General features: G+C 34.4%; 1 protein-coding gene and 1 long non-coding RNA gene across 2 annotated transcripts; one reads left to right on the top strand and one right to left on the bottom strand.

The window, feature by feature from the left end:
- The first annotated feature begins 6,457 nt into the window (after nt 1-6,457).
- LOC118484699 lies at nt 6,458-7,338 on the top strand. Its single transcript, XR_004874087.1, has 2 exons — nt 6,458-7,026; nt 7,156-7,338. It is a non-coding gene; the product is annotated as an uncharacterized LOC118484699 (long non-coding RNA).
- Nucleotides 7,339-8,839: 1,501 nt separating this feature from the next.
- Nucleotides 8,840-10,458, bottom strand: LOC118484698 (nodulin homeobox-like). The gene is made up of 4 exons (XM_035980540.1): nt 10,398-10,458; nt 9,858-10,215; nt 9,726-9,760; nt 8,840-9,220 (listed from the first exon to the last, which is right to left on the bottom strand). Exons 1-4 carry the CDS (start codon nt 10,439-10,441, stop codon nt 8,866-8,868), a joined length of 792 nt encoding a protein of 263 aa, XP_035836433.1. The 5' UTR covers nt 10,442-10,458; the 3' UTR covers nt 8,840-8,865.
- Between the last annotated feature and the right edge of the window lie 414 nt (nt 10,459-10,872).

Genomic DNA, 10,872 nt, shown 5'->3' with positions numbered 1-10,872 from the left:
GGTTTATTAAAAGTAACACATTTGAGTACTAACTTATTTTTTTTTAACAGGTTCTATAGTTTCGGTTTTGTAACACATTTGAGTATTAAGGCTAACTGCTGTTAATTTTTCTGTTAAATCAGGGTAAAATGACTAAAATACCCTTATATAATTTTCAGTTAGTACTCAACAGTGTTCCCTTCAATAAATTATAAGGAGCATCTGTGTAATTAACTCTAAAAAATATAGAAACTCTTATATTTGTAAAAAATAATATTATAAAATATGCTACATAAAAATATTTAATAGTTATATTTATAGATTAATATACATACAATTACAAACGTCTGTTATGAGAGAAAACTTCTACTATGACTAAAATACGTGCTTAATAAGATGAAGAAAAAGTTCCAAAAAAAATCCCTCCACTTCTCACATGATATAACATACTACCTCCGTCCCATTTAGATGTCCAAATTTCCACTTTTGGTTGTCCCAATTTAATTGTCATTTCCAAAAATGTAAATATAATTTCCAGTTTTACCCTTACCATTACAAACTTCCATTTTTTGTTGTCCCAATTTAATTGTCATTTCTAAGGACATTATTGTCATTTTACAACTCAAAAAATAAAATACTCAAATATTTCTTAAATTGTGTGAATGTGGGTCCCATGACATCTAAAATGGGACGGAGGGAGTAATATAATATAATGTAATATTACCTAAACTAAACAAAGAATATAATACCTAGTATAACATGGCAAAACATAACTAAACATAGAGGCCTAGCTTTATATGTACTACTATTATCACCACTACCACTACACACTACCACCACGACAACCATGATCACTACCACTACACACTATCACCATGACAACCATGATCACTACCACCACGACAACCATGATACACTTTTTCTGCATGCTTGCAGGTCGTCAAATGTATCACGGAATGGAACTTGCAGTCTGGGGAGCTGGTGTGGTCATGGGTCATGACACTTGCGTAGACATTTAACGTTTACTTATGTTTATAAAAAAATGATGTTGAATTGATTGAACAATAATTATGCTTCCGCTGAACCTATATTGTTTTAACTAGATGTTTTGAATTTCACTTTTCAAGTTGAATCGGATTTCGAATTTATTATAGTACTGTTAGTTATATGTGATTAGTGGCTAGATCCTGGTACGTCACAAGCCCCACGGTGAATTCCGCAGGTGGTATTTTGGGGTGTAATATTTGTGATTTTGGGCGCCCAGAATTAATAATGCCTAAAACAAAATGTTGGCTCAAAATAATGGGTAATGATGGCTCAAAATAATGGGTAATGGAAGAGCTCAAAATAATGGCTAGCTAGAAAAGTGTATACATAGCAAGAACTAAAATAAACAAAACTCAGCCAATATCATAGAACCTTTCGATTACATAATAATTTCCAAAGTTTACAAAAGTTGTTCAAAATATAATAACTTCCAAAATTTACAAAACTTGTTCAAATAATTGTTGATTATATCTATAAACATGGGTCAAAATATAGAACCTAATCATGTTTATTCAATCATAACGTAAATATAGATACCAAGTTAGAGACACTTACTTGTGGGAGTGGTCATCTTTGAAGACGAAGATAAGGCCATGATTCCCGTTATGGTACCTTAGGTTGATGGATCACCTTAGAGAGAATTTTAGTATTTTAATATTGGTGTTCTACTAGAGTTTTTGATCACCAGTTATTATCAATATATAAAGATCAATGATTAATGGTCATCAATAGTGATCCGTTATAAAAACTCTATTTATTCTCTATTAATGGTACCTAAAGGGAAATCATAATTGCCCCTTAAACTAATCAATATTTACAATTACTGCCATCAAGTAATTGTCGGGGACTAGTTATGTCATATTGGTAATGTTACCAAATGATCTGTGAGGCCACATCAACAGGTTATTTCTAACATTCTCCCACTTGGCCGAGTGATCATTTGTGATAAGTATAAGTAAGTTTGGCCAAGTTAAAACATTAATCAATGTTTCAAATTGAAATTGCAACAGAAAAATACAGTCATTGAGTTATTTTCAACTCAAGACCCCCATTAATCATGTTACAACCCCAAATCTAAACATACGTAAATTTAAGACCAAAATGACTGAGGTAAGCCCTTTAAAATTAATTTGTATAATTCTTGTCTATACGTCATTAGGTGCGCATACGTATTTATAGACAAACAAATTGTATAATTGAGGAAAATAATAACTAATCATTCATATGTATGATATGCTATTATGTATGGCCTTAAGTAAAACCCGTCTTTATTATGAGCTCTTAAAAAGACTTTGGGTGTAGACCTTAGTTATCGGATCCGCAAGCATATCATGAATGTAAATGTATTCGATACAAGTATTTACGTTCCTCTTCTTGTTCATAAACGAACAATAATTTTGTATCGAAGTTTAATGCAGCACCTCTCGAACTGTTACTGCTCGAGGAAATAAGGTAGCTGACTTTTTACAATAAGTCTTCAATATAATATTTATATGGAGTTAACAAGTTTATGAGCCCACTAATAAATCTTCAACAACATTTATTGACAACTGCGTTGTTAATTAACAACATATTATGTCAATATAACTTATTTTGTTTTATCAGTTTCTTATGACTACTCCATGAGACAAATTTGTCCGTAGACATAAGGATCACCCCAAATTGACTTTTAGTTTCTTCTGAATATTACAAAATCAAGGTAAGTGTAATCAACCTCTTCTTATAGTCTTTCTCGTTTCTTAAAGATATTGTAAGATGCTTCACGATAATCTATAGTGGTCTAATTTTCATCAATGTGAGCAATATCTGAACGAGTATAGACTTGAACCTTCGTAAGGCTTCTAATTAATGAAGCATAAGGAAATAATCTCATTTATCATTTTATCCTCTAAAGGAGAGCTATATTGTTTGTTACACATGTAAGAGCCCGCTTTAGAGTAAAGCTTATGGGACGAAACTAATGTCCTGTTGGGTCTATCTCGGTATATTTTGATAGCTCTCACGTAAGTGGTATCTCCGAGATTCATTATATCAAAATATGTGTGAGAAATTATTTGACTTGTGTAACATATACTTATCCAAAAAAGTGCTATCTATATAAGGATAAGTTTACATTAGTTGCTCCCACTCATCTTGAGGTAGGCACATAAATCCACTTAATTCTTGATGAAAAGAATGCATTAAGATTTCATCACATTTTGATGTTTGCCTTAAACCCATACATGGAATTAATTGACTTACAAAGTAAGTGTTCTTGACCTTCAGTTTAGAACTTTCAGGTTGTTTTATGAACATGTAAATCTTTGTTTAAGGAAAGTTGTTTTAATGTTCATATAATGTAGCTCTAAATGATTATAAGCCACTAGAACTACAATGATCCTCAAAGAAACATTTTGTAAGAAAGGTAAGATGATTATTTGATAAATAATTCTCTTCTGAGCATAGCCTTTAACAATCAATCATATTTTTAGCGTCTTAACGTTTGCATTCAGATTTTGTTTAATGATGAACACCCTTAGGTAATTCAACCAAATCCCAAACGTTAAAATCAAATTTGCTAATACAATTTTATTACATTTAGAAATTTGATTGATGCTAATGGCTTAATTAGAAGAGGTAGGATCAGTAAACTTTCTAAAATCCATTTCAACTTCAGTCAAGGAGGATACATAATCATCAAAGTTAGTAGACTTTTAAACCTAGATGGCCTCCTTAGTTGATTATTAGGTTTATTAAGAGTTTCAGTTTTATGGATTAACTCTTGATTAAGTTGCTATCACTTTCAAGATTCTAAGTGTGTAAGAGTTGGTGCAGTATGGTGTGCTAGAGGTGTAATCGGAGTAAAATTTAAGGATTTCACTAAATAATCAGAGACCACCAACTCCAACCAGGGGGTGACCCAAGCCTAACCATGACAGAAACTCACTTGCATATATCAGAATGGTGATATGATTTGGGGATTTTGGTTAAGTTTTCAGGTGGCACAAAAGATTAAGATTACTTTTGTGTTTATCAGACAACAAGTGATATATTTAGAGTACATATAGCTATCTACTTGGACTCTTATCCTAAACCATCCTACATCCCTTAACCAAGCTTATGCAGTTGCCAAACTTATAGAAGACAAACTGACCATATCCGGCGCTACCTTGCCACACCCACCACCGACCCAACGTTTGTTGAACGCCCATTCCACATCGCCGCACGCAATAACCCTCAAGAACTTATAGTGATTTAGGTTTTTTTTTTTTTTTTTGTAGTAAACCACCCGCATGTAGTTTATTACATCATAAACCACCATGAAGCAATACTTTTCATCAAAACAACCAGCACTACTAGAAAAGTGGTCATTTTGCTACGAAAATTTTCTACGCAAAAATATGTGTAGCAAATTCTGCCACATTTACTACGCATTTCCTACGGAAAAAAGACCTTGATTTTTTTGGCAAATTTGTGAGACAATAGTGACAAAAATACTAACTCTAAGTATTGTGTCGGAAATGCGTAGCAACTTGCTACGCATTTATGACGGATAAATTATATTAATTGTTGCGTCAGAAATGCGTAGTAATTTCCTACGCATTTATGATGAAATATTTATTATTATACTTAGATTATATTTTAATGTTTAATCATCATTATTATTAATTACTGCGTAGGAAATGTGTAGCAACTTACTACGCATTTGTGATGAAAATTTATTGCGTAGGAAATGTGTAGCAACTTGCTACGGATTTACGACGAAATATTTATTACTATACTTAGATTACATTTTAATGTTTAATCAGCATTATTATTAATTATTGCGTAGGAAATGTGTAGCAACTTGCTACGGATTTACGACGAAATATTTATTACATTTACAGTGCACGTATGACGATCTGCGAAAAATATGCGAAATATTTATTACATTTCAGGCCGCTTAAACGCACGAGATTAGGCTTATGGGCCTTGGGCCCAAGCCCAAAGCCCACTAAAACAACCCTAAGTATAAATTTTTAACTAGTGCCCTTACACATGGCCTAACAACCCATACTTTAACCTTCTAAATTTAAATTTGAATTGAAATAATATTTAAATGTTTGAAAATGTTGCACGTTATGTCCTTTAGGTGCGGTGACGGCAGTTGATTTGGGTTCGACGGCGCTCGTGATGATGGGTGAAGGTGAAGGGGTGGATGTGGTGGTGGGTTAGTGTGACAACCGGTAATTTACGCCTCTAATTACGCGATTAACAGATGTTTAAAATGATAATAAATGGTGTTTATGATGCGAACTAACTTAATTAGACCCTTGGAGTGCCTAGGAACGTGTTTTCGACTTTACAGTGCACGTATGACGATCTGCGAAAAATATGCAAAAAATTAAACGGTAACGAACGCACCTGCAACAAAACTGAGATTTTATGATATATTTTGCTTCGTAATTAAATTTTAATAACCGTAATCGAAACCGGATTGAAACAGCGAACGACACAACTTTACGCAATTATTATCGTAAACGACAAGCAAACACGCCGAACGCGACTACCGACTCTATTTTTCATAATTTGATCCTAAAATTTTTTTCTACAACGTTACGGAGTGTTCGGGTTTTAAAAACCGGTTCGTAAATAAGTTCAGGCCGCTTAAACGCACGAGATTAGGCTTGTGGGGCTAACCCTAAGTATAAATTTTTAACTAGTGCCCTTACACATGGCCTAACAACCCATACTTTAAGCTTCTAAATTTAAACTTGAATTGAAATAATATTTAAATGTTTGAAAATGTTGCACGTTATGTCCTTTAGGTGCGGTGATGGCAGTTGATTTGGGTTCGACGGCGCTCGTGATGATGGGTGAAGGTGAAGGGGTGGATGTGGTGGTGGGTTAGTGTGACAACCGGTAATTTACGCCTCTATTATCGTAAACGACAAGCAAACACGCCAAACGCGGCTACCGACTCTATTTTTCATAATTTGATCCTAAAATTTTATTCCACAACGTTACGGAGTGTTCGGGTTTTAAAAACAGGTTCATAAATAAGTTCGGGCCGCTTAAACGAATGAGATTAGGTGTAACGCCTCGTATTTCTGCAATTCTATTTAAAAAAAAAAAAAATCGTATTCGCTTTCTATTTTAATATCCGCAGTCGAAACCAAATCGAAAAACGGATTAGAAACGAGCGACGACGAAGATTACGCGCTTTTTTACGTAACCAACGGTTAAAACACGACAACAACGACTACCGATACTACTTCATATATTTTTAAATCTAAAATTTTATTTTAAGACGTCTCGTGGAGCTCGAGTTCGTAAATAGATCTCGTAGAAGTAACGGGCCGTTTAAATACGAGGATTGGGCTTGTGAGCCTTGGGCCCAAGCCCATTAAGAAAATAACCCTAAGTGTATAAATGGTAACAAACCCTAGATCCTTTCAATTTTTACACAGCCGCTCCCATGATCTTTTCCCTTTCAAATACCCTCTAACCTTATAATCACTATTTTTTTTTTGAAACCAGACAAACACATGACACACATACAAGATAGAGATGATGAACTCTTCATCTCCTGCCCTCCCTCATTTCAACCCTAGACAGCACCCTTTCCTCCGTCCACTCTCCTCTCCGGCGACCGAAGACCGGAGCTCCGGAGACTCCCCCTTGGCCGATGACACGCACATCGACGCACGAGATGAGAGAGAGGGCGGAGACGAAGAGCAACGACGGCAGTGCCGCCGTTGTCTCCGACGATGTTGGGTTCCGGGTTCGTGTTTTCATTGTTTTAAATTTGTTTCCGATCTGGTTTGAGTTTGGGTTCCAGTCTTGGGTTTGGGTTGGTTTCGGGATCGGTGAAGATAATAATCGACGATGACGATTTCGGTAATGGTGATTACCGACGACGACAGTGGCCGACGACGACGACAGTGACGAGATCAGATGAAGACGATGATGTTTCGAGGGCCGGCGACCGGAGACGCCGCTCACGGCGGCGGTCTTTATCTCCGACCGACAAACTTCACGGTAAACCCTCCTGTTTGCGAGAAATTTTTATTTCAGTAAACCGGATGCTATATCAGATCTAGAGTATGGATCTTGTTCATTTAGCTTAGAGTATACAGGCTAATCTTGTTGTGTTGCGTTTGTAAAAAGATGATTGTCTGATATTTATCGGCATCAATGGAGAAGTTGTTGACATGTTGCTTGGCACCTCCACTTCAACCATCCGTGTGTCGGATATGCAAGCAAGAATGAATCTATGTTGCCATTTGGATTTAGATTTCGATTGGGAATGCGATTCAACCATTTGTGTGTCGGATATGTAATTTTATTTTCTTTATGCTCGTAGATTTTATACATTTTTTGTATTTAAGTTTGTATAAATTTATGATTAATGTTAATGAATTTTTATAGTTTTTGGTTTTATCTGCTTTTGTATCCGCTCTCTCGGATATTTTATAAATAGAATAAAACTAGAAAAAATATTAAATTTCGTAACAATTGTGTAGCAAAAATTAAAAATTAACTTCCGTTAAATGGGTAGGAAAATGCGTAGCAATTTGTGACAGCCTTTTTCTGTTAGAAATTGGTAGGAAAATGCGTAGAAAATGCATAAAGAAACCAGTTTTCTATGAGTGGTTTAACTACATATGCATTTCGTCACAAATTAGTAGAAAATTAAATTTCGTGATAATTGTGTAGAAAAAATATAAAAATTAAATTTCGTGACAATTGTGTAGCAAAAATTAAAAATTAACTTCTGTTAAATGGGTAGGAAAATGCGTAGAAAATGTGTAGCAATTTGTGACAGCCCTTTTCTGTCAGAAATGGGTAGGAAAATGCGTAGAAAATGCGTAAGAAACCAGTTTCCTACGAGTGGTTTTCCTACATATGCATTTCGTCACAAATTCGTAGAAAATCGCGAGTTGTGACGCATTTCCTAGGAAAAATGGTGTCAGAAATTTTAATTTTTCTAGTAGTGCAGAGTATGCTATATATATAAATCTTGATAAAATACAAGTTGTAAACTGAGTTTATCTCAAAGAACAGAAACTAAAAATGCACTACAACACCCTTAATTTTTAAACTGAAATGTAGCAAGTTCCTAAATAGTGTTCCATCTCTTTATGCATCAACTATCTATGCAAATGGATTCCTCCCAGCAGCTGTGACACATGTTTCCTGACTTTAACTGTCTAGAAAAGTATATAGATCAGTCAGTATAACTTAGTTATGCATAGAGGTAGCAAAATGGGCAACAACACTATTGTTAAAATAATAATCTAACTTTTCTTAATAAATCACCAGTTCGACCGCTTGCCTAGTTGGGTGATAGGTCAAAACTGATAATTTTCAACTGTCGAAATGGGTCATTTTTCAAAAATTATAAATAAATAGTGTGTCAAATGTGATTATAAAATGACATTGTTTCAGTAATAATCCAAATTTTCAATGAAAGGATAAAGAAGTTTAATCTATTAGAAATACAGTTTGGGCCACTTTCGACCCATTTGACCTGTTTCCTTTCAGGCTAGTTTTATTAATGTTTAAACCCATTAATTAGGGATTTAACATAACCTTATATTGCCACATTTACTCAAATATCCACACTACAACATATATATAATATATATGTGTGTTGTCAAATAGCCCTTTGGGGCGCGCCCCATTGATCACCTTGCGCCTTTGACACCTATGATATAATATATATATATATATATATATATATATATATATATATATATATAGAGAGAGAGAGAGAGAGAGAGAGAGAGAGAGAGAGAGATAGATAGATAGATAGATAGATAGATAGACAGAGAGATATACATACCAGGAAGAAATGTTAATCTGTCATCTAGTCATCTACTGACTGATCAAAATAAGTCGGCTGGAATCCCACAATATCCTTGTTTTACCAAGGATCACTCTCGCCTGAAGAAATGTGGTCATGATATCAGTTGGGTGCGGGAGCGGGCTGCCGTCCCACACCTCAAGATTCGTAACATCCAACAAACATAGCTTTAATTCATCCAAATTCTTTCCAAACCATACACCTCTGATTTGATGTATCTTTCCTCTTCCGATCTCTTCACCACCAGCATCTGTGAACATAACAGTTTGCCCAACCTTACGTTCAAAACGATTTGTGGGGACTGCAACGTCTTGGGTGAGTTCCATAGCAGCTTCGCGGGCTCGTTTGGCCTTGCGGTTACTCAACCTGATGGTATATGCATGGGTTGATTTGGGTTATGCTTTATCTCTAATGGGTAAAAATGCGTAAAACTAAAAACAAAATAGCTAAAAAGAAAACAGGTCGAATGGGTTGAGTTGGTCAAAGTGCATTACTAATGAATAGCAGTATTAACTATACTGAATCTGTTTATTTACAATAACATAGTTCATCACATAATTAAATATAACATAGTTCATAAAAAGCAATGATAAAATTAGGTTCATCAATAATAAAATAAAATAGTTCAACAATAAAAAAAATGCAAATTGGACTTAAATAATGTAATTTGGCTGTTTTGGCGAATAATAATCCAACTGAGTTTATTCTCACTAGTGGTGAAAAATAACTTAAGGGAGTTAAGTTTTTTGACCCGTTGCCAAACCAAACTGATGCGTCGTTTTTTCATCTATACAAAATTCGGTATACTTCAGATTCTTGACTACCACATATGATATTCTATTAAACAATAATTCAGGACAAGCTTTCTTACCAATTCTTTACTTGGGTTGCGGTAACTTCTGAGCCCTGCAAAAGAAGATTTTCAAAATTAAAAAAAAAAAAGATTTAATAAAAAAATAGAAAGCTTAAATCAAAAACTAAAAAGTATTAATTTGTTACATACATGAAGACTCAATTCAGCGGCCAAACGATGTAAAGAACGGTCTGCCATCCGCAAAACAGGCTGATGAAGTAAAGCCTCTTCAATGATATCAATTTGCTCATCATTCATTATGCTTCTTCTCCTGTTCTTTTGGTGTGTTTCCTCATTTCGAAACTCTTCAACCTCTGTGACGCTGCTATTAAATGGTTCAATGTTTGGATCCCCACTATTTTCACCTAAATCTATCCTTCTGCTTCTTCTCCTTTTCTTAATCGGAAGTGTTACGGATGGGCCCTCTTCATGGTTACCTGTTGTGTCATGTTCATTTGAAGATGGGCTTTGAGGTGTAGGTGGTTTCTCCAGTTGACTAATGAACCACCTGTTTCAGTATCATTGATATATAAATAACCATAAGTCAGATGAATTATACTTATAATGTATACAACAGCATAAATCGTTTGTTTAAAGATTTAGATTATGATTATAATAATATTATTTTTGTAATCATAATTAACACATTAGTTCATAAAAAGTTACTTAAACTGACCAAAAAAAATTCACCTGAGAACATTCACATTTTCTTCCTGTAGATAATTAGGCGTCATAGATTCTGCATAAGCTGATAAGGAATCTGCAACACACAGATGTTATATAAACAAACCACATTTATTTCTTATAATGATGACATAAATACATACGCATTATGCATTTATTGGGGTTGTATTTATCTCAAATGAGCCGAATAAAAAATAGCTAAAAGGGCAACGGGTCAAACAGGTTGAAGCCACCAAGCATCTATATTTTAAACATTTGACCCTCTAAATTGTTTTATTCAAAAATTTAGATTACTTTTGAAATAATATCGTTTTTATGATTACAAACCAACACTTCAAGTTCTTTATATAGAATATTACAGGGTCTACATATTCACACACCCTAGTCCCTATTTACACACCCTCGTATACGCCTCGTATAGGTCTATACGTAGCGTATAACCTTTTTCAATTTCCAAGAGAATCTCTGATTATGTCATATT

The sequence above is a fragment of the Helianthus annuus genome, chromosome 12 (genome assembly GCF_002127325.2).
Source record: "Helianthus annuus cultivar XRQ/B chromosome 12, HanXRQr2.0-SUNRISE, whole genome shotgun sequence".
Classification (NCBI taxonomy): domain Eukaryota; kingdom Viridiplantae; phylum Streptophyta; class Magnoliopsida; order Asterales; family Asteraceae; genus Helianthus; species Helianthus annuus.
This window is presented reverse-complemented; position numbering and strand designations above follow the sequence as displayed.